Consider the following 23,525-nt stretch of genomic DNA (forward strand, 5'->3'; position numbering starts at 1 on the left):
AAACCTGGGCCCAAACCTGAGACCCCAGTGCATTCTGGGCACAGACCGACCTGAGGTCTGAGCATTGATAGGATATTCCTCGGTCTTTCTTGACTTCAAGGGATCAGCCATGGCCCTTCCGGTGGCAGCTGGACTTTCTGGGGCTTGAACGGTCTGTGAGGGGGAACCAGACTCTCTGGCCTCAGTGGTCTGGGGTCTCCCTCGGTGCAGAAGCAGGTGCTCTTGGGACCTCCCTGGTGGTCCAGTGGCTAAGACTCTGTGGGGCCAATGCAGGTGGCCCAGGTTCCATTCCTGGTTAAGGAACTAGATCCCACCTGCTGCAACTAGAGTTTGCACAGCACAACTAGAGATCCCTTGTGCCGCGACTGAAGACGGAAGATCCTGTGTGCTGTAACTAAGATTCTAAGATCTGGTGCAGCAGCCAGATAAATACATATTCAAAAAAAGAAGAAGCAGGTGCTCCTCTTTGCTCAGGAGGATGGATTAGCTCCCCCACCCCGCCAGCATGTGTGTGGTCCTGGTTTGTCCCAGCCTGGCAGTGATGTGCTCTCAGGCTTTAGGCAGAACACCCGTGAAGAGTCCCTGTAACTTTCTCACTGAACTCTGGGTACCTTTCTGCCTCCCTTTCCCATGGGAAGACTTTTCTCAAAACCACTGGTCTTTGCAGTCCTCAGTCTCCATCCCCAGAGTCTGACCCAACACCCTGGGCAGGGCATCTGAGTCATCTAGCCAGTTGAGATGATTTCAGCCCACAGTTCTCAAACTTGACCGAGCAGGATCACCCAGCAGCTCGGAAAATACCCCATCCCAGAGCCTAAAGATTCTGTTGAGTGGGTCCAAGGTGAAGCCTGTATGTTTAGCCGCTCAGTCATGTCCGACTCTCTGCAACCCCGTGGCCTGTAACCCACCAGTCTCCTCTGTCCATGGGATTCTCCAGGCAAGAAAACTGGAGTGGGTTGCCATTCTCTTCTCCAGGGGATCTTCCTGACCAGGGATCAAACCCACATCTCCTTCACTGGCAGGCATGTTCTTTACCACAGTCCAAGGTGGAGCTTGGGAACCTGCATTTCGGAAGTTCCTCAGGTGATTCAGGTGGCCAGACAAGTTTTGAACCATTCATTCAAACCAGCTTCCTCATTTTACAGATAAGAGACTTCTAAAGTAACTCTAGTTCCCATTCTTGGTGGCCACGTGGCACCAGGTTCAGCCCTCTCTCTCACAGCCCCCTTCTTTGACAGCAAACTCTCTTCCTCCTGAATTCCAGGCTCCCTGCCTGACCTCTGATGGAAATTACTCCTCCTGCAGCCAAAGACAGAGTTTCTGGACTCTTTCCCCTGGTGGCTCAGATGGTAAAGACTCTGCCTGCAATGCAGGAGACACAGCTTGGATCCCTGGGTATGGATGATCCCTTGGAGAATCCCATGGACAGAGGAGCCTGGCGGACTACAGTCTGTGGGATCACAAAGAGTTGGACACGACTGAGTGAATGACACACTCTCTCTAGAAATGGGCCTGGATAACTTTATACCTGATGGCTTTGGCTCTGGCCCTGCTGGAGCTTCCTCTCAATTCATATATTAATTTGGAATAAGGTTTGGGGCTGCAAGTTTTGCTTATAGACGCAAAGAGCCTGTTTTACAAGCTTTTATAACAGAAACTATTCAAAGTCTGTTGGAGACCCAAGTTGTTCTGGAGTCAGTTTATCGTTTTTGATGATAAAGCAGTAGGTGAAAAATTCTTTAAGAAAACCAACTCTTTTAGGACATTTTCTAAGGTTCTTATTCTCCTAGAAGGAACGCAGGAAGAGCTGCAGTTTCACAGGGGCTCGTACACCCGACAGGATTCTGGACCTGGTTATTAAGTGGTTGGCTCTAGCGTGTTGACTTTTGGCATGGGTGAACCGGCAAAAGAAAACAAAACAGAAACAGTGGTGGGGGAGGGCATGGGCACTCACAGAGGTGATTCTGGCTCGGCCCCAGCAGGGTGAGCTGACCTCCAGCATCTGACTGTCTTTAGAGGAGCTGTGTCCTCTTCAAGTTCCTCTGGAGGCCTGCGTCCTGCTTCCTGGCCCCCAAGTGTAACCCCAGCGACTTCACTATTGCAATAAGATAAGAGCCTATGTGCCTTTTGATGCTGAAGCTCAAAGGCTCAAAGGCAATTCTCCCGGAAGGGAGGTGAAAAAAGAAAAACAAAAAACCCTCAGCTGCTTTGTAAGAGGGAGACATTCTAGGGCTTCCCCGGTGGCTCAATGGTAAAGACTCCTCCTGCCAGTGAAGGAGACACAGGTTCCATTCCTGGTGCGGGGAGATCCCACATGCTGGGGAGCAACTAAGTCCATGAGCTACAACTACTGGGCCTGAGCTCCAGAGCCGGGGAGCCGCAACTACTGAAGCCTGACCACCTTAGAGCCTGTGCTCTGCAACAAGAGACGCCGCCGAGATGAGAAGCCCACACTCTGCAACTAGACAGTAGCCCTAGGTCTCTGCAACTAGAGAAAGCCTGCACAGCAACGAAGATCCAGCGCGGCCACAATAAATACATACTAGTAAAAACAAGAGGGAGAGATTCTACAGCAATCCAGTTTCCATGTAAGACGGTTTCTGAAATCCAGTTTACTGAGGGTTTGACAACATAGGGCAAGGCTTTGTGACACTGGCCGCAGGTGGGGCCAGAGTATTTCCCGGCAGGAGCCCTCCTAGGGCCCCGCCCTGCTCAGGCGTGCCCTGAGGTCAGGACCGGATTTCTATGTCAGTTCAGACAAGGCTTCGTAACCTTGACCTCGCAGGGCTGCGTGTGTGTAACAGCCTTGTCCAGGCAGATTGTCCTGGCAAAGCCAGCCTACCTGGTACTGGCAGACCTGGCTGTGATGGAAATCGGTGGATCTGGGACGTGGGCACACTTGGCATTGGCCCTGTGAACTGGGACGACCCTACTGTACAGGCAGGGGCAGGACTGCCCCACCCCGGACGTAGCCTCTCCAAGAGGGGCCTCCAGCAGCAGAGCCTCTGCATGCAGGAGCCCCTCACTGCTGACTGGGACACCAACCCCCAAGGCTTCCCCTGCCCTGCCTCCAGCCCCTCCTTGGAATTCCTGATTGTCCACCGTCCATCACCTCTTTATTATTCCAGCTAATGGGGAAACCTGCCACTCGGAAGCTCCCGGGGCAGACTGTATAAAATCTGAAATTGTCCCTTGAGTTATTCTTGCACTTTCTGCGGTTTATCTGTAGGAACCAATGAGAACCCTTGATGCCAGCAGCCCCCCACGGGCGTGGACTGCAGGAGCCCAGAGCTCGTGGAACGTGGCCCCTCGTGTTGCACTTGGCTGCCCCATTTTGGGTGGATCCTGGGCTATTTAGCCAGAATCTGATCCCCTCTTCCACACGCTGGACTCAGTATGGAGTGGGCCATGGGGTCTAGGAAGGGCGCCGCATCCCCATCCCCTCCCCAAGGTGCCTGAGGTCGCGTCCAGACATGCAGCCCTCCACGCACCCAGAGAGTACTGGCCTGCCAGGCTGTTGGGTGGCCAGTGGGCCCAGAAGCAGTTTGCAAAACACCTCTCTGGAAAACCTCGCCCAGCACAGCAGGAGGAGGAGGCCAGGGCCTGGCCCGGAGTGGGTTAGTAGGGGGTGGGGGGTGTGCCGCCGGCTCTAGCCTCCCTCTGCTGGGCGCCTGACAGGCCAGGTGGCTGCCGGCCAGTGGGGGCATCCCCACCCCTCCCCGGGTACTGGCAGCGGTCGCGGCCTCAGGACTCTGAGCAGGGCTCTCCTGAGACTCTGTTGACTCAACACATCACCTGACACCGCCCGCCGGGCCTTCAGGGTGCGAGGTGCCACTCAGGCTGGCCGGTGGGCGTGCCAGGCCAGGGTGGCCTCGGGCCGGGCGGGCACCCAGGCCGAGCCTCTGCCACCCAGGCTGTGTCTATGGAGCCGGCCTGAACTCCCTGCCCTCCTCATGCACCCCCCGGAGCGAGGGGCGGAGAGCATCCCACTCCCCCCACCTCCCACTAACCCCTCACCCCCCACCCCACCCCCACCCCCGACCCCACCTCTCCCCAGGGATTAACTAAAGTTGGGGGGGGGGTTCTCCACGGAGGAGGAAGAGATGAAGAAAGCAAGCTGCTGCTAGAAGGAAACCAGGCATCTCAAATGGAAACACATGTCCTGGCTGCATCCTTCTAAAGACAACCCAGGGGCGTCCCTGCAGGTACAGTGGCTAAGACTCCGTGCTCCCAGTGCAAGGGCCCCAGGTCTGATCCCTGGTCAGGGAACGAGATCCCATGTGTCACAACTAAAAGGTCCTGCGTGCAGCCACTAAGACGTGGTATAGCCAAATAAATACGTAAAAAAAAATACACAGATAAAGAAAGACAACCCAGAGCCTCAGACAACAGTAGCACAAGAACAGCCCTGGGAGTTCAGTCCCCAGTAAAAGCTCACAGCATCACTCCTGAGTTTCCTCTGTGCTTTCAGAAGAGAGGGAACAACCCCACCAGAGCCAGCTGGAAGAGGGGCCGCCTTTTTCAGGGAGCCTAGCATTCCTCACCTTCTGCGTCTGACCTGCGATACCCACTGCTGTCCGAGCTTGTTTTACAGACAGGGAGAAGGCAGCCCTGTGTGCGGGGCCCCCTCCCGAGTTCAGCCAGACTCCGGGGAGGGGGCTCTCAGGTCCCCGCTTCCACACGCTGGACCCGCCCCATCAATCTCTTCGATGCCCCAGGCTCCCCTTTTCTCCACGCTGTTTTCACCTGAGAGATGCCACCCCTGGCCATCGAGGCCAACCTGCTGCAGGCTGGCGGGACCACAGTTACGACACACGAGACGAGGAGGAGGCCATGGAGGGGAGAGGTCTCCCGCATTGCAGGCAGACTCTTTACCAGCTGAGCCACTAGGGAGGCCAGGAATACTGGCGTGGGTAGCCCATCTCTTCTCCAGCAGATCTTCCCGACGCAGGAATCGAACCGGGGTCTCTTGCATTGCAGGGGGATTCTTCACCAACTGAGCTACTAGGGAAGCCCCTTTTACAGTTTCAGGATGCTGCGGTTACATCTTTACAGATGCCATCTCCTCCACTAAGTGGGCGCAGTAGTGAGTCTCGTTGGTCGTCTAGCACCAGCGTGCAAGGCACCCGGCACGTCGTCCCTCCTCAGTAAATACTCGCAGGACTCAAGTGTCACCCCCGCCTTGTTCAACAAAATGCTCCACAAGCACAGTCCATATAAGAACAAGTGAATCCACTGGATTCATCTAAATTTGAAACTTAAGCTTCTACGAAGATACTGTTAAGACTTAAAGAATGAACTTATGCTGCCTGGGGAAGGATGAGGGTAAGGGATAGTTAGGGAGTCTGGGATGGACAGGTACACACTGCTATGCTTAACATGGGCAACCAACAAGGACCTACAGCCTGGATGGGAGGGGAGTTTGGGGGACAATGGGTACATGTATTACCTATGGCTGAATCCCTTTGTTGTTCACCTAAAACGATCACAACATTGTTAATCGGCTATGCCTAGTTGCTTCAGTCATATCTGACTCTTTGAGACCCCATGGACTGTGGCCCACCAGGCTCCTCTGTCCATGGGATTTCCCAGGCAAGAATACTGGAGTGGGTTGCCATTTCCTTCTCCTAATTGGCTGTCAGGAAATGGCAAATTAAAACATTATTTATTACAAAATAAAATGTTAAAAGAAAAGATGTTGTTGTTGTTCGGTCACTCAGTCCAACTCCTTGTGACCCCATGGACTTCAGCACGCCAGGCTTCCCTGTCCTTCACTGTCTCCCAGAGTTTGCTCAAACTCATGTCCGTTGAGTGGATGAAAAAAAAGATACTGTTAAGAAAATGAAAAAAAAAAAAAAGTGACAGGGAGAAGGTAGTTGCAAAACATACATGGGATAAAAGACTTGTATCCAGAATATATAAACAGCTCTCAAAATTCCATAATACGAGAACAAATAATTCAATTAAAAAAAAAGTGGCCAGGAGATGATGCAGACACTTATACCCAAGTAAGGTATACAGATGGCAGGCGCAGTAAAAGATGCTCAACCTCAGGGACTGGCACCCTAAAACCACAGTGAGAAACCCCTACACCCCATCAGACTAGCTGGAAATGTTTTTAAAAACTGGTGATACTAAGTGCTGGTGAGGGTGTGGGGCGATGGGAGCTCTCAGGGGCTGGTGGGACTGCAGCATGGTGCAGCCGGGCTGGGAAGGGGTCTGAAAGCTGCTTACGAAGTTAAATGTACATTGACCATGTCGTCTGGCAACACCACTCATCGATAAAGGAAAACTTATGGTCACACAAATTGACTATTCAGTGGCTAAATCGTGTCTGACTCTTTGCGATCCCATGGACTACAGCCCACCAGGCTTCCCTGTCCATCACCAACTCCTGGAGCTTGCTCAAACTTACGTCCATTGAGTCGGTGATGCCGTCCAACCATCTCAGCCTCTGCCACCCTCTTCTCCTTTTGCCTTCAGTCTTTCCCAGAGTCAACCCACCCCAGTCTTCTTACTGCGAGAACCCCATGAACGTGAACTGTATTCACACAAAAGCCTGATGCAAATGTTTGTAGTGACTTTACTCAGAGTCCCCACATGGAAACCACCCAAATGTCCTCCAACTGTTGAATCAACAAACAAACTAGTGCATCCATGCCATGAAACACTGCTCAGTACAGTAAGCCCCCTCCGCGTGAACCTTCAAGCTGCAAACTTTAAAAACTGTGAATGTGCATCTGGTTCTAGCAAGGAACCAGAACCTGTACCACCAGCTTCAGGCGTGAGCAACACTGCAGCTCGTCCTCCGTCTCATTCCTGACGATCCGTCCCTTCTACCAACTCCCACCTCCCCTCCTTCTCCTGTCAGTCACTCTTCTTGCCTGTTCACGCAGTGCCAGCCCCCGTATGCCAGCTGCTGTCCTGGACTACTGTACTTTTCAAGGTACTGTCATGTATGATTAAAAGTGTTTTATTTTCTTTGTTTATGTATTATTTGTGTACAAAGTATTAGAAATCTATTACAGTACAGTCATATACAGCCGATTGTGTTAGTTGGGTACCTAGGTTAACTTTGCTGGACTTACAGACAAATTGGATTTATGAACACGCTCTCAGAGAATGAGACTTGTTCCCATGTAGGGACTTGCCGTAATAAAAAGGAAAGAACCATTGATATATGCAATAATATAGATGATTCACAAATGCATTTTGCTAAATAAAAGCCACACTCCCAAAGGCTATATTCTGGAATTTTTCATTTATATGACATTCTGGAAAAAGGACAATTACAGGGGACTGAAAAAAATTATAGGCTGCTAGGGGTTGAGGATGGTGGGGGGAGAAGCTGATTATAGAGGGGCCCGAGGGAGTATCTGGGGGCGATGGAATTGTTCCCTATCTTAATGATGGTATGTGAATGTGTGCTCAGTCATGTCCAACTCTTTGCGACCTCATGCGCTGTAGCCCACCAGGCTCCTCCATTGACGGGATTTTCCAGGCAAGAATGCTGGAGTGGGTTGCCATTTCCTCCTCCAGGGGATATTCCTGACCCAGGAATCGAACCCACATCTCCCGTGTCTCCTGCAATGCCGGCAGATTCTTTATCACTTGAGTCAATGGGGGAACCTCTCTTTACGGATGGTGGTGATTATATAATTGTAAGTGTTTGACAAAACTCACAGAACTGTACACTAAAAAGGGTGTATTTTACTGCATGTAAACTCCAAGTCAACAAACCTGACGGTTCACAAAAGTGCTCTAACGTGAGTTGAGCGTGACTCAGTGGTAAAGGAGCTGTCGACCAATGCAGGACACCCGGGTTCGATCCCTGGGTCAGGAAGATCCCCTGGAGAAGGACATGGCACCCCACTCCAGTATTCTTGCCTGGAGAATCCCATGGATGGAGGAGCCTGGCGGGCTACAGTCCATGGGGTCACAAAGAGTCGGACACGACTGAGCGACTCAACACCAGCTGTGCGGCCTGGGCTAGCGGGGCCATTCCCCACGGGCCCTGCAGGACACAGGTGGGTTCTGAGGGGCACCCCTAAGCATTCCCACAGAAGCACCACCTCGGCCGGGGACCTGAGACCTGCTCAACTAAAATCAGCAGCCGGAATCCCGTCCCACTGCCCTGAAGGTCATCTCAGGGGACAGGCCGGAGCCACCGCTGCTGAGCAAGGAGAGCCAGGCCTCGGCCCTGGAGCCCCTGCATGCCAGTCCGCACCCTCCAGGCCGCCGGGAAGGCCAGGCCATGAAAGGGGAGGAGAGGCCCGCAGAGCCGGCAGGAGGGGCAGGCCTCACACTCCGTGCCCCACCCCGGGCAGACACGAGCCTCGCCCAGAGCCGCGTCGCAGACCCGCAAATCACGTCTCTTCCTGGGGCTCCGGGCAGGACTGAGCTCCCAGCAAAGTCCAGGGCCAGAGCAGGAGGCCCTGGGGCTCTCCTAGGATTGCACAGGGGTCTGGAGCAGAGGGGCCAGGGGAGGTCCCCTCGCCAGGTGGCTGCAGGCCCAGAGATGCTACCGCGGGAGTGAGAACGCGCACCTTTCCTTCCAGGCCCAGGTCTCTCCTGCCAGCTGCCCCCTCGCCGGCTCCGTCCACACAGACCCTCCAGGCCTGCATAGGGGTCTCGTGTCCCCACCCAGCCGGAGCTCGCCTTATTCTGTCTTGCATTTGTAGAGACTGCGGTTTTGCTTTGTTTAGAAACCCAAGTGCCAAGTGCACGAATGCTCACGGACAGCTGACAGATACACTAGGAGAACTTTCTGAAAAAGCTAACCTGTTGATCAGAACTTTCTCATCTTTTCTAAAAAAATCAATTTCATTGTGGTAAAATACATAGGACAGAAAGTCTACCATCCAAACTGTTTTGAAGCATTCAGCTCGGCGGGGTTAAAACACCCACACTGTTGTACAACCCTCATCGCCACCCAGGGTCCTGACCTTTTCATCTCCCGAAGCTGAGACTCTGTCCCCGTGAGACGCTGTCTCCTGCTTCCCTCCCTGCAGCCTCACCCCCACCGTCCACTTCCTGTGTCTACGAATCTGTCTCCTCTGGGTCCCCGTGCATGTGGGATCGTCCAGCGTCTGTCCTTTTCTGCCAGCTTCTCTCCCTGTGTGCAACGCTCTCAAGGTTCCTCCTTGTCATAATTTTATGACAGAATTTTATTCCTTTTCAAGGCTGAATAATATACTAGGGCGGAGAAGGAAATGGCCACCCACTCCAGTATTCTTGCCTGGGGAATCTCGTGGACAGGGGAGCCTGGTGGGCTACGGTCCGTGCGATCGCAAAGAGTCGGACACAACTGAGCACACAGCACACACAATATTCCAGGGCATGGCCAGGCCACACACGGCTTTCTTGTAAAATTCTCCCCGCTGCCCAGGGTTGCTACTGCCCTGCTTTCCCTCCTGAGTCTCTGACAGCCCTTTTCCGTGGAGTCAGCAGCCCCTTGGAACCAACAGTCTGGCTTCCACGCGCCCCCACACGTGGGACACAAGGGCCCAGAACAGGGATTCGGGGCATGTGACGCGCACGCGGCTCCCAAAGATACCGTGGGGACGTCCCACTGTCCCTCCCGGTCAGAATCTGTCTGTCTTATTAGCCCATGCCAGGGCCCATCCCTTCCTTCGGGGCTCTGGGTGTGTGTGTGGGGTGGGGAGGGCCGTGGTCACAGGACCCAGAATGGGTCACCGGGCTGGCAGTGGGAGGGAGGCCAGAGCGGCGTCAGACAGCCCTTGCCTCCCACAGCCAAGTTTCCGATGTGCTATCTGGGCAGCCCTGCCAAGGGTAATGTGACATTTACATGACACCCGGGGAGGCGGCCGCGGTGACATAACTGGGGAGGGTGGGAGGGGGTGTGTCCCCCGGGCACGGAGCCCGCAGCTGGGCACAGTCCGCTGACTCCATGTTGTGTAAATTCGAGCACTGGTCACCTGCTTCCCGCCGTGTGACGGCTCAACCCGCTCGCTCCAACGTGACCGCACTCACTAAGCCCGTTCCCTCTGGGGGTCCCCCGCCTCTCTTTCCTCCCCCCACCCCGAGAACACCATTCCAGAAAACACCCACCAACTTCCCGGGGAGGATCAGGCAGAGGCCCGGTGTGGATCGCCTGGGAGACGCCCCGAGACGACATGCCTTCCCCGGCGGGCGTGGGTGACGTGGGTGGTTCTGTGGGTTCGCTCACACATGTGTTCACTGGAGTCCAGCTGGCCCCTGTGCCGGGGGCTTCAAACATCCTGGTGGGGAACACGGCCTCTGCCCTCTTTCCACTCATTCTGCGGGAACCTCAGTGCGCACTCTAGCTCTGTCACCCACAGGGCTGCTCCCGCGTAAACTGAGCCTCCGTTTATCCATCAGGGAAATGGGCAGATCACACCTGAACGTCTGGATGGGATGCCTCCCACCAGGGAGCACCACTCCCCATGGGTGCAGCAAAGCAAGGAATGGAGCCGGGGGTAGATGAGGCCAAGGCAGGTGTGGGTCCTGACAGATGGGAACATCAGAGCTACTGACATGGCACCACACTGGACCTGCTCTCTGCCTGGCCTCCCTACCTTCTCCACACAAAGGCCCAAGGGCACCAGAATAGAGGGGCTGGGGCGGTGCAAAGGGTCCAGGTGAACCCGAGCAGATTCCTGTCCCCGAGCTGTCATCTCTGAGATGAGAGCCTGAGCATGTCTGGACCTTGGCCTCCTCCCTGTCCCCGGGCACCCAGAGATGCAGCGTATGTCCCTGTGAAAACTCACTCCAGTGCAATGATGACCAAGCTTAAATGGTCTCGGTAGAGTTTCAGTTAAAAAGCAGACACATCACCTTTGTTAACAAAGGTCCATATACTCAAAGCTATGGTTTTTTCAGTAGTCATGTACAGACACGAGAGTTGGACCATAAAGAAGGCTGAGTGCCGAAGAAGCAATGCTTTTGAACTGTGGTGTTGGAGAAGACTCTTGAGAGTCCCTTGGACTGCAAGGAGATCCAACCAGTTCATCCTAAAGGAAATCAGTCCTGAGTGTTCACTGGAAGGACTGATGTTGAAGCTGAAACTCCAATACTGTGGCCACCTGATGCGAAGAGCTGACTCATTTGAAAAGACCCTGATGCTGGGAAAGATTGAGTGCAGGAGGAGAAGGGGACGACAGAGGATGAGGTGGTTGGATGGCATCACTGACTCAATGGACATGGGTTTCAGCAAACTCCGGGAGATCGTGAAGCCTGGTATGCAGCAGTCCATGGGGTCACAAAGAGTCGGGCATGACTGAGTGACTGAACAGCAACTAGAGTTTCAGTTAGAAGGAAATGATCGGCAAGCCAGCAGCCTTCCCAGCAACCTCGAGCAGTACCCCTAAATGCCCTGGGGATGCTCGAGGCCACCCCTTTTCCTCTGACCTTGATCTCCTCTTCCCCCTCAGGTGGAACTGTCCCCCCTTGATGGCTGAGGTGTCAGCTGTGAAAAGTTCACCCTCATGTTAGTAGGACATGCCTGAGAAGCCACATGAACAGTTGTCACGAGGGCTCAGCAGCAGTTAAGATCTCTGGGCAGAGTTCCTGCCTGGGTGCCCCCCTCCGCCACAAAGGTTGCCTTCCTCCTTTGGGCGAGGCTGCTGCTGGCTGATCTCCCAACAGATGTCAGCGAGATTGACCTGGGTGGATACGGTCAAGGGTACAGTCTCAACCCCCTGCGAGAGGGAGGAGCTAGGGCTACCGTGGGGAGCCTGGTGCCTCTGATTCCCTAGGGTAGAAACATTCCCTAGCCAGCAACATTTCCTTTGCAGCCTTTATTGTGAAGGAGGCTGGTATAAAGAGCTTTCCCCATCCCGCAGGAGATGTTTACTTTTCACTTAAGACAAGGCAAAGGGGTCTTTCAGCTGTTCTTGCTTTGAAATAATCAATTGATGAGATGATAAGCATTTACTGGGCTAGTCGCTCAGTCGTGTCTGACTCTTTGCGACCCTATAGACTGTATGTAGCCCGCTAGGCTCCTCTGTCCATGGAATTCTCCAGGCAAGAATGCTGGAGTAGGTTGCCATTTCCTCCTCTGGGGGATCTTTCTAACCCAAGGATTGAACCTGCATCTTCTGTGTCTCTTGCACTGCAGGCAGATTCTTTACTGGCTGAGCCATCAGGGAGTGAAGTGTTTGGACAGGGATAAAAAGGTATGAACCACAGATCCTGTGCTTCATATAATGGAATGGGCTGAGGAGACAGAAAAGTATGAGCCCATTAAGGCACAGCGCAAGGAAGCATACGATGAAGTGTGCATAAATCCTTTTTGGGAAAACAGAGGGTGTTCACAGATAAATGAAAGTAAGATAAGGAGCCTGGAACACAGCAGAGCAAAGAGATGTAGGCATGACGGTGGTGGTGGGGGGTGATTCTTGGACAAGGCTGGTGTTTGAGAATGATTAGGGTTAGATCAACTGGGGAAGAGGGGTAAGGAAGGAGCAGGCTAGTGGAGGGGGACTGTCGTCTGTCACTAACGACTAAGCACTCAGCACACTGTGGTCTTTACAGAGAGAATCAAGTTAACATGAGGTCATTACAAGTGAAGTGAAGTTGCTCAGCCGTGTCCGACTCTCTGCGACCCCATGGACTGTAGCCGGCCAGGCTTCTCTGTCCATGGGATTCTCCAGGCAAGAATACTGGAGTGGGTTGCCATTCCCTTCTCCAGGGGATCTTTCTAACCCAGAGATCGAACCCCGGTCTCTTGCACTGCAGGCAGATTCTTTACCGTCTGAGCCACAGGGAAGCCAAGAGGAAAATCTGGACACAGACACAGGAGAGGAAGGCCACGTGAGGATGGAGACAGAGAGAGATACGAGGGAGGCAGCCGCAAGCCATGGAGCACCAAGGATGCCAAAGGCCGGGGGGCAGACCTGGGACCGATTCTCCTGCAGGGCCCATGAGAAGGAGCGCACCTTCTCACACACTGATTTTAGATGTCCAGCCTCCAGAACCGAGACAGAAATGTCTATTGCTTTAAGCCGCCCGGTTGGTGGTCTTGTTACAGCAACCCCGTCCACATTGTTGGTGTTCCCTGGCCACACATGGCCCGTGCCTACCACATTGGACAGCACAGATATGGGGCACTTTCATCTCTACACACAGTTCTGCTGGATGGTGCTATTCCACTGCATGCCTTTTTAAGACAGAAGCAAAGATCAATGGTCCGATTTTCAGAAAAAGTCAACTTTGTGGAGCAAGCCCAAGCTCATCTTCCATACTCCCAATAACCCCAGGGCTGGTCCTTCAAAAGGGAAGGAGCCACCCCCATCTATTAGTAACTTATCTCTTTTGTAGGTCTGAGGTCTCTCCTCATCTGCAAGTAAGCCTGCCAAGGGCAAGCCATATCCACTCTGCCCAGACAAATGCAATTCTCAAGTTCATCAATCACCTGCTAGTAATGTAGTCCTTAGGATGGAGCATTCACACTCTCGAGAACCCCGAGTTAAAATATCCCCATTATTGGCTAATAAGACAGCAGCATGGGGGACTTCCCTGGTGGTTCAGTGGCTGAGACTCTGAGCTCCCAAAGTGGGAGGGCCCAGGTTTGATCCCTGGGTTGGGGAACTAGAGACCACACGCCACAACTAAGAGTTCGCATGCCGCAACTAAGACCCAGCACAGCCAAATAGATAAATAAGACAGTGAGTGAAGTGAAAGTTGCTCAGTGGTGTCTGACTCTTTGCAACCCCATGGACTATAGAGTCCATGGAATTCCCCAGGCCAGAAGACTGGAGTGGGTAGCCTTTCCCTTCTCCAGGGGATCTTCCCACCCCAGGGATCAAACCCAGGTCTCCCGCATTGCAGGCGGATTCTTTACCAACTGAGCCACCAGGGAAGCCCTGAATAGGACAACAGAATGAATGAATAATGATCATGCGAAGGCCTGAGGGGCGTGACCAGGGGAGTAGGAAGACGCCAAGGAGGGGAGGACCAGAGACCAGAGGTATCCTGGGAGGGGCCCAAGTTTAGGGCTGCTGGCGAGCCCCCCAAGGCCAGAAGCTGGAGGTTACAGCTGGAGAACCGGAACAGGGTAAGGTTGAGGCCCAGCTGTCAAAGGCACAACGTGGCATCCGAGCTTTCACATGTCCTGAGCACCACTCACCTCTCCCTCCAGGGCAGCACACACCACCTTGCCCAAAGAGAAAGAGAAAGGGAAATGAAGGGATGGAACACCAGGCAGAAAGGCCCCGCCCAGCCCACCCTCCCTTGCAGCCGCGTCAGAGGCTGAGAGCCGCTCAACCTTCTTTAATGCCGTTTTGAGTTCTCTGACTCACTCGTCAGCGGGGCCCAGAGGCACAGAAGGGGAAGGGAAAAGATGGCTCTTCTCTGCCATCATGAATAACACGCTGCAGCTGCTCTCAGCAAGAAAGTCTGTTCACAGAGCTTCCCCATCTGCTCTTCCAGTGAGTTTGAAACTTACATGAATCAGCATTGCCCCGACCCCACTCGAATCTCCTTCCTGGACAGCAGCAATTCTGCTCCTGGGTGGGGCCCCAAGTCTCCATGGCTCCGCCACTCTCCTCCATCTGTTTAATCAATGAAATGAACTCGATAGTGTCCCTCCTCCCCCAGCATCTTGCTGCTCGCGGTTTGAGAAGTGCTTTATTGGAGCCTAATACAGAAAAGGACTGATGCTGAAGCTCCGATACCTTGGCCACCTGATGCAAAGAGTCAACTCATTGGAAAAGACTCTGATGCTGGGAAAGATTGAGGGCAGGAGGAGAAGGGGACAGAGGATGCGATGGTTGGAGGGCATCACAGACTCAATGGACATGAGTTTGAGTAAACTCTGGGAGACAGTGAAGGACAGAGAAGCCTGGCATGCTGCAGTCCATGGGGTTGCAAAGAGTCGGACATGACTTGGTGACTGAGCAACAATAGAGAAAAATGCACCAATTTTGAGCAAACAACTGGACGAACTGGCACAAAGTGAAGCAGCTCTCAGGTAAGGTGCAGAATGGTACTGACTCCCGGTGCCTCGGAGGCACCACCCACCTCCAAGGGAGATCCCTATATTGATTCAAACATCATCCAGGAGTCCCGCCTGTTGTGTCTATGTTCTTTGACACCAGGCTCCTCTTCCTCATGTGTGTGTGCAATGTGTGAACCACACTCGCTGCACGTGGCTGCAGGATGCTCCGTCCTTGAGCTCACTGCAGCGCCTTCATCATCCTGATGGCTCTGGGCACCCGCGGAGTCTCTATGTTGGGACGATTAGGAATAGCATCATCTGAATAGCATACATGTGTTCAGCGAAGGCAAGTGCACATTCACTGGGGGTTCTGCTTGCCTTTATCTGAGGTTTTTATTCACACACAATAATCCCCCAGGAGAGAAGTGAGAAGGAGACTAGTACTGGAGCGTTTGTGGAACTTCTGCAACGTGCTGGGCATTGCATCTAAGGGAGCCCTAAGCTATCCCTCTGTATGCAGGGGTGCCAAGACTTGGAGAGAGAGAGACAGGAAGACAGAGAAGGAGACATACAGAGAGAGAGAGAGAGAGAAAAAGAGAGAGAGGAGAGACACAGAGAGAGGGACAGGCAGAGAAAGAAAGGGAGACAGAGAGAGAGAAGTAGAGAGAGTGAAAGAGAGAGAGAAAAGAGAGACACAGAGCTAGAGAGAGAGAGATGTTGGCGGGCAGGAAGGCACGGCAGAGGTCGGGCTGGGACGTGGTGGGGACAAGCTTCTGAACCCAAGCCTGACAACCCCAAACTTCGGACCCAGCGGGTGGAGCAAGTCCTCAAAAGTTAGTGCTTGACAGTCCTCCCCTGGCAGCCTCAGCCGCAGCAAACAGAAAACCCTTAGCTGAATGAGAGCTTTTTTTTTTTTTTTAGTATCAGCCACTATCTCCTGTCAGATACACAGCTGAACTGACAGCCAAACGCATTTCTGATGACAAGCAGGCTAAAGAGGCTTTCTCAAGGTTCTGATAAGATGTAAAAGTGGTCAGGCTGAACTTTCGGCTGCCCTGACCAGGGGCCTGGGCGTCTGAAACACATGATGAAATGCTCTGTTATCAAGCTTGGGTATCAGAGTCCGAGGAGGATGGCAGGTTCCCTTTTCATTCCCGCTGATAAGAGAAGAGCCCACTTCCTTTTAAGTAACACCAAGGAAACAAAGGATTATTGCCATTTGTTCCCTTTGCTCACCCTGGTCATAAAACATACACACGCGCACACAGAGATGAACAAGAATCCAAAGTTGATCCTGCCGGTAAAGTTGGCTGTCCACCACTGAGCCCCACGGGATTAATCCAGCAGACTGAACACAGCGGCATCGTCTGCCAGCACCATCCATCACGGGGCACTGGCTCTGGGGACCATCCATCAAGGGGCGCTGGACCTGGGCACTGCTGGGTGCAGTTCCTGCCACAGCCAAGCTGTCTGCAGCAGACTCTCCTTAGGGAGACAGGTGGTGGGGGGCTGCTGAGCTGATACACAGAGGGACCTAATAAGCTCTTGTGAACGCACCAGAGATTGCTCTGCAGCTTTCTCACACTGCGCTGTGCTCTCGCTGGAGAGGCGGTGACTCCCTGCCCAGGAGGGACGAGAGTAGGGTGGGGGTGTTGTCTGTGACCCCTAAGCTGGGAGCCTGACTTAGCAGGCACGTGTCCCCGCCAGGCCAGCTCCTGATCTTACGTAAGGGGCCATGGCACGCAGCTGTGCCTGGCCAACGGAGCAGCTGTGGGCAGCAGGAAGGGAAACGGGCACTTCACAGAGATAGGAGATGTGAGAGTCTGTGCGGTCGGTTTTTACAAGGGCCCAGAGAGAAAACAGTCCGTGGGCCAAAAGATCAGCTCTCTGAGGTCCTCCTGGAGCTTCTAAGGATCCAAGTGAATTTTGGGCTCTGGGTGCCCAGGCTCCGGGGCTGGTCTAGAGTTACAGCAAGAGCTGAGGATTTGCCTGCTCCCCTAGGGCATGCTCTAAGTCAGCACCAGGCCCACAGGGGTGTGAGGACTGGGCTGGCCTCACACGCCGCCTCCCCTATTGCCTCTTCACTAGATACCACCACACACCAGGTTCAGGACGAATGCATGCATGCCAAGTCTCTTCAGTCATGTCCGACTCTTTGCGACCCTATGGACTACAGCCCACCAGGCTCCTCTGTCCATGGGATTCTCCAGGCAAGAATGCTAGAGTGGGTTGCCATGCCCTCCTCCAGGGGATCTTCCCGATCTAAGGATCGAACCTTCGTCTCTTACGTCTCCTGCATTAGCAGGCAGGCTCTTTACCTCTAGCGTCACTTGAGAAGCCCAGGTCTTCCCCCTAATTCCCAAGATCAGTGTCATTCAGGACAGGACTTCAAGCCTAGAGTCTGGGTCTCCTGAGCCCTACTGATGAGAGTAAAGATGAAACAAGGTCCCAGGAACCGCCTTGTCAGCAGGTCAGACACAGACGGCATCTTCCTTAGAGGAAGGTGAGATACCAAAATATTCACCCAGTGCTGGTGAATACCATAGCTCCCCATCACTGGGAAAACCTGCCCAAACGAGTTTGGATCTGACAATGGGAGCCCCTGCTCACCAGCAACTGCTAGCCACCAAGGCCTGGTCAAGACAAGTCTGGCCTTCCTGATGACCCCCAGGGACATAACCGACAGAGCAAACTCCACAGAGAATGACCCAGGCCATCAGTAGGGGACCAGGGACAGGGCGTGACTTAGCAGCCTCCCTGGCAGCCACACCCTTGGCCCCCCACCTTTCTGCAACCACAGCCATGACGGCGGGCTACGATGCCACAGAGCGCCTGGTACAGTCGCATCCTTGGGCCTGTGTGGTGGTTTGCTCTCGATACCAGCTGCCACCTGGCCTGTTCCAGCTGGTGTCCTGGCTGTGGTGTATGAGGGGCAGAAACCAGAGGGGCCCGGGGTGGTTGGAGGGGAGCTGCCCACAGGAGACCCAGGCCAGGAGCAGGCTCGGCCACGGCCACTCACAGTGGTGCTGCTGAGGCATGAAAAGAAGGTTCATTACAGGGGCTTGCCTGTGGTCCAGTGGTTGAGAATCCATTAAAGAGAAATGGAACATTTCCTGCCTATGACATGATAGTAAACAAGGATGCCACAGCCATCAGCAACTGCAGCCCTCCAATGTGAGCTTGGAGAAGGAAATGGCAACCCACTCCAGTATTCTTGCCTGGAGAATCCCATGGACTGTAGCCTGTCAGGCTCCTCTGCCCATGGGGTCGCAAGAGTTGGACACAACTTAGCGACTAAACCACCAACACCACCAATGTGAGCTCGTGAGCCCTAAGGGCACTCAGGAAGTGATCTAGCAGCCAGTAGGCTGCAGCCACTCCCTACGGGGAGCTGCAAGGGACTTCAGGATGCAAAAAAACATAGGATTCTGCCCAGGATAGCTGATATACATATGAAAGGAATGATTTCAGTGAGCCCAGACTCTTGCACTTTCCCAAAGTGCTAAACTGCTCAACTTGGGATATCTGACTTCCTTTAGTTAACAATACTCTTTTGATGTTCAGACTACATGCCCCTTGTTGCAACACTTCTACATAACCTGACTCCTCCCCTCGCCTCCTCAGAGCTGCTCTTTCTGGATCATTTGAGATGCCATCTCCCAGGCTTGAAGCCCTAAAAATTCCCACTGAATAAAACATTAACTCTCAACTTTTAGATTGTGATGTTTTAAGTCAACTCGGCCTACCAATGCAGGAGATGTGGGTTCAATCCCTAGTCAGGGCAATAAGATCCTACATGCCATGGGGCAATTAATCCTGCATGCTGCAACTATCGAACCCCAGCAAAGACCCAGCAAGCCCCCCTACCCACGCCCCCCCCCCCAAAAAAAAAGCAGGTTTATTACAGTGAGAAGGGAATTTTCCTGCCTGGATGGTTAGGGATGCATGTTCCAGAAAGACGCTGTTAGAATGGTGTCCTCGAAGGGTAAGCTTCAGTTCTTTTGAAAACTCACTGACGAGAAAGCGTAACTCCCCAGCCTTGTATTCAGTGGCTCTTCGTACCAGGCATCGGTTAGGGCGATTTGCAAACAGATTTAATCTCACCACACCCCTTGAGGGAGGTTCTGTGGCCCCTGAGAGATGAGAAAATAGGGTGCAGCGAGGGGCGGGGGGGTCACATGGCTTCCCTGAGGGTCCAAGCAGGTGGGATTCAGAGCCGCAGTCAACCTATGCCTTCTGGCCCCTCATCCAGGCTCTTAGTCCCTGGCCTCTCCTGCCTGCTGGTCCTCAGGCACCAAGCCTTCTGAGTCAGAGGTGAGGGAGCCGGAGAACCTGTTCACAGCCCTGGACCAGAAGTCAGGCTCCCACCTCACCCTGCCTTTGACCAGTGTGTGCGCGTGCTCAGTCATGTCCGACTCCTCGTGACCCCGTGGCCTGCAGCCTGCCAGGCTCCTCTGTCCATGGGACTCTCCAGGCAAGAACACTGGAGTGGGTAGCCATTCCCTTCTCCAGGGGATCTTCCCCACCCAGCGACTGAACCCACATATCCTGCATCTCCTGTATTGACAGGTGGATTCTTTACCATTGAGACACCTGAAAAGCCCATTGCTTTTAACCAGTGAGAGTCTCAAAACATCCCCTTCGCGAGTCTCCCCAGGCCATGAAACTGGTTCTGAAAGGGCCAGAGCATCAGTCCCATGAGGGTCAGTGGTGGATGGTGAAGACAAGTCCCAGGAAGCCACCACGGGGAGGATGGGGGCCAGAGCATGTGCAGCAGCCCACCATATGCTTCGCAAAGACACATCCTGGAAGGCAAACTGCGGGCCCATATGTCATTTGTTGCAGTCTTCACCACTTGCTTCAAAGGAATGCATTCACAAGAAAGATGCAGACCTGCCTGGCCTGGGCGCTAGCTGTGGCAGCAACATCAGCTCAAGCCCACGCTCCCTGCGGGCGGTCTCCAACCTATGCTCTGGCAATTGCTTCCGCTGCTCAGACCAGACCCTGAGGCCACGGGCTCCCTCGGCCTCTCAGCTGGGAGAGCAAGGAACAGGTGCTGAGTGCAGCCTCGAGGTGTTCAGCTACAGGTAGGGCAGGGCCGTCAGGCCAGGCCTGCCTCCACCCCAGGATGCCCAAAGGGATCCCTCCCCACCGGCAGCCGCCAGGAGCCCCAACTCTCAGTCACCCCATCTCGCAAGGAACCACTCCGGGAGGGGCCAGGGTCGTTCAGTCACCCAAAATGCTCAGGGGGAGTCGCAGCAGGGGCTGGGTGACAGGGTCGTGTCCCTGAAACCCAGGCCCCCTCTCTTGGATGTGCCCCGGACTGGAGGGGCTTTGTCCGGGCAGTAATGGGGTGTCCACTCGACCTTGATGGGCCAACCCTGGGTGGTGGTCTGCAGGCAGCCCGGGGTGGGGGGGTGGGTATAGCAGGGGAGCTGCTGCTGCCCCGTGTCTAGGGTCCCTTGTGCAGACCCAGTGACTGGAAAAGCGCCGCGGCTTCCTGGAACCAGAGTGACCTTCCGAGAAACTCACTCACGCCCCCCGGCCCACATGCTGGCTTCCCAAGGATCCCCAGTGCTCCGGGAGGCAGAGGGGGAACAGGGGAGGGGGAGAGGGAACAGAGGAGGGGGAAGGGGTGGGGGAGGGGGGACGGAGGAGGCAGGGGTGGGGGTGGTGGTGAGCGGGATGGAGATGGGTGAGGAAGGCAGAGGGGTACAGGGAGGCAGTGGGAAGTGAGGGAGGTGGAGGTGGAAGGGGGGTGGGGCTGCTGCCTCTGCGGTCAGCAGCAGACACCCCAAGGCCAGCCATTCTCGGCCTGGTGGAGGGGCTGCTAAGAAGTGACCGGAACAAGCACATCCCTCCGTCACCCCACTCCATCTCGCAACTCCGCCCCTGGGAGCCCAGGGGACGGGTCAGGGTCTGGAACAGGTTTCTGCGCACCCCGCCCCCGCCCCACACCAGGAAACGCAGGGCACACAGAGGACCAAGCCCCAGACCAGGAGGCAGGCTGGACAAGGCCAGCCAGAGACCGGGGCCACAGAGGGCTCCAGGGAGGCCGGCCAGGGGCCAATGCAGAGCCCAGGCTCAGAGGCTTCCCTGGGGGTCCAGCGATCAAGACTCTGCGCTCCTGGTGCAGCGGGCATGGGTTCAACCCCCTTGCTGGAGATCTATCAATAAGACCCCACTTTCTGCATCAGGCAGCTCAGGCTGGAGGGCACGAGAAGCCCCAAGAGCCAGCAGGGTCATACTAAGTCAGGAAACTCTCATCACGCCCTGAAAGGGTGGGGTAAGGGCGTGGAGGAACAACGGGCAGAGCTCCGACCTTGGCAAGGCACCGTGAACACGCCCCAGGGTCAAGACCCTGGGCATCACCTGTCGCGGGGCGTGGCGCTCCCTGTGCTGTAAAGTTGAGAAATCACAGTGCGGAGAGACGGCACTGCTTACTCAAGGTCACTGGGCAGAGCTGGCCTGGACCCAGGACTACCTGGCTCCAAACTCAATTGGAGTTGTTTTGTTTTTCTATCCACTCTCCATGGAGCCAACCACTATTCAATATTGTGAAGGGAAAGTAGGACGAATGTTCTTATTCTTGCTTTCTTCAACGGGGCCCAGTGAGGCCTAATTAATGTACTCAGAATTCTACTAACTGCTGGCAGCCAGGCTCACCCTTGGCAAAACCACTCAGGGAGGCGTTCCATAGCTTCTGGGTCCTCCTGTGTTGATCTGAGCCCTGTCTGCCACTAAGGAGAGTTGTGGAAATAGAAATCGGAGAATAGAATTATCTTCTGAGGGGCATTAATGTTTTCAACCTGTGATCATCTCTTTTCAGCAGGGGAGTGCATTTGCAATGACAGATTTTAAGGTACTGAGTTAGCTGGGAGAGGACCCGGGCCAGGTATGGGAGCACAGGGGTCACATTTCTGCCTCTGCACAGAGTTGGTGAGAAGACACTCTTCCCACTGGACGCATTTTCCTCTTTTTACACCAAGACTGGGCTTTCCTGGTGGCTCAGTGGTAAAGAACCCTCCTGCCAACGCAGGAGATGTTAGAGACACAAGTTTGATCCCCAGGTCAGGAAGACTCCCTGGAGGAGAGCATGGCAACCCACTCCAGTATTCATGCCTAGAGAATCCCATGGACAGAGAGGCCTGGCAGGTTATGATCCGTAAGATCGCCAAGAGTCCGACACAACTGAAGCGACTTGGCATGCACGCACCAGTATTCTTGCCTAGGAAATTTCAGGGACAGAGGAGCCTGGTAGGCTACATACAGTCCATGGGGTCGCAAAAAGATTCAGACCCGACTCGGTGACTAAGTGACTAAACAACACCATCAAAATTATCCAGGAAATGCTGGCGGTGGGCAGAAGAGAGGTGAAATGTCTGAATACCACAGGTAATTCTACTGGGAAACAGCATGAGAAAGTAACTGGACTAGTGCAGTTACTGGTCCAGCAATGGCTCAGAACCACATCTATGGGACCTTCTCAGTGACACCAATAACTCGTGTTCCCCGTGAGCCACCAGGCAGCCCTCAGAGTCGTGGGCACTGGTTAAACCCAGAGCGCCACAGGAGATCTGCAAACAGCACTTCTCTGCTCTGAGCCGAGCCCAGCAGGCAAGAGACACTCGGTTCTGGGTCCTGGGGACCAGGACAAGGGACAATGAATGTGTGTGTGTGTGTGTGGGGGGGGGGGTACTTTCCATTTCAGAGGGGCTTTCAGGAGGAAAAGTGCTTACCCTGGAGCCCCAAAGAGCAGTCATGAGGCTAGAAGGATGAACCCAAGCCAGAGAGAGTAAAAATAATAATGGCATTTTAACACCCATTTCCCAGTTAGTGGGATTTCCCTGATGGTTAACACTCCCTGCTCCCAGTGCAGGAGGCCAGGGTTCAATCCCTGGTCAAGGAGCTAGCTCCTGCATGCCACAACTAAGACCTGATGCAGTCAACTAAATAAATAAACACAAATATTTTAAAAATTTCCCAGTTAGTAATAATTGAGCATGTTGGTATATGCACTCCAGAAGATATTTACATTGATAGTCAATGGAGCAACATATTGAAATACTTTAAGACAATTCATTGAACCCCCCCAAACTGATGAGCTAGTTATACCTGTTTTATAGATGATGAAACTGAGGCACAGGGAGGGTAAATAACCTGCAGACGGTTAATAAATCTTTGTTAAACGAACAAACAACCCATCACAAGAAATGTTGAAACAGAAATCAAAGACTACTTGTTGAGGTGCCTGAGAGGAGATGAAAACATCAGACACAATCTACATGAGAGCTGCTGGCCTGTCTGTGGATTCTCATCTGCATTCTAGAAATGTTCCCATCCAAGGACTCCTCCTTGCCTCACCCAGGTCGTGACCCTGAACTTGGGACGCAGGCCATGTGTGGGTGGAGTGAGAGCCACTGGCTGGGTCTGGCAGACCCTGCCCGCAGAATCCCCATCTTCCCTGAGGGACCCGGGGCTGGCAGCAGCCTTGAGGCTTCCTGGTGCTGCACCCCAGGGTGACGCTGAGCCTCACCCAGGGGCTCGGCTGCCTCTCAGGTGACAGGCAGCTAGGAAGACCAGGGTGGGACCAGCCACCTGGGAC

The 23,525-nt window shown here is 54.0% G+C and overlaps 1 protein-coding gene across 6 annotated transcripts in view; it reads right to left on the reverse strand.

Annotated features, from left to right (window-relative positions):
* Positions 1 to 23,525, reverse strand: part of PRKAG2 (protein kinase AMP-activated non-catalytic subunit gamma 2) — a 296,870-nt gene that overhangs the window by 113,605 nt on the left and 159,740 nt on the right. The window contains exons 1-2 of one of the 6 annotated variants that reach the window (XM_061166158.1): positions 14,429 to 14,528; positions 14,111 to 14,137 (exon numbers count right to left, since the gene is read on the reverse strand). The exons of 4 other annotated variants lie outside the window; for them this stretch is intronic. In XM_061166158.1, coding sequence (XP_061022141.1) covers positions 14,111 to 14,137; positions 14,429 to 14,513 — 112 coding nt within the window. In that variant the 5' untranslated portion in view covers positions 14,514 to 14,528. Of the gene's footprint in view, positions 1 to 14,110; positions 14,138 to 14,428; positions 14,529 to 23,525 lie in introns of those variants that run through there. One more of the 6 variants, XM_061166159.1, reaches the window with a different exon arrangement.

This window comes from Dama dama, chromosome 18 (assembly GCF_033118175.1).
Source record: "Dama dama isolate Ldn47 chromosome 18, ASM3311817v1, whole genome shotgun sequence".
Classification (NCBI taxonomy): Eukaryota; Metazoa; Chordata; class Mammalia; order Artiodactyla; family Cervidae; genus Dama; species Dama dama.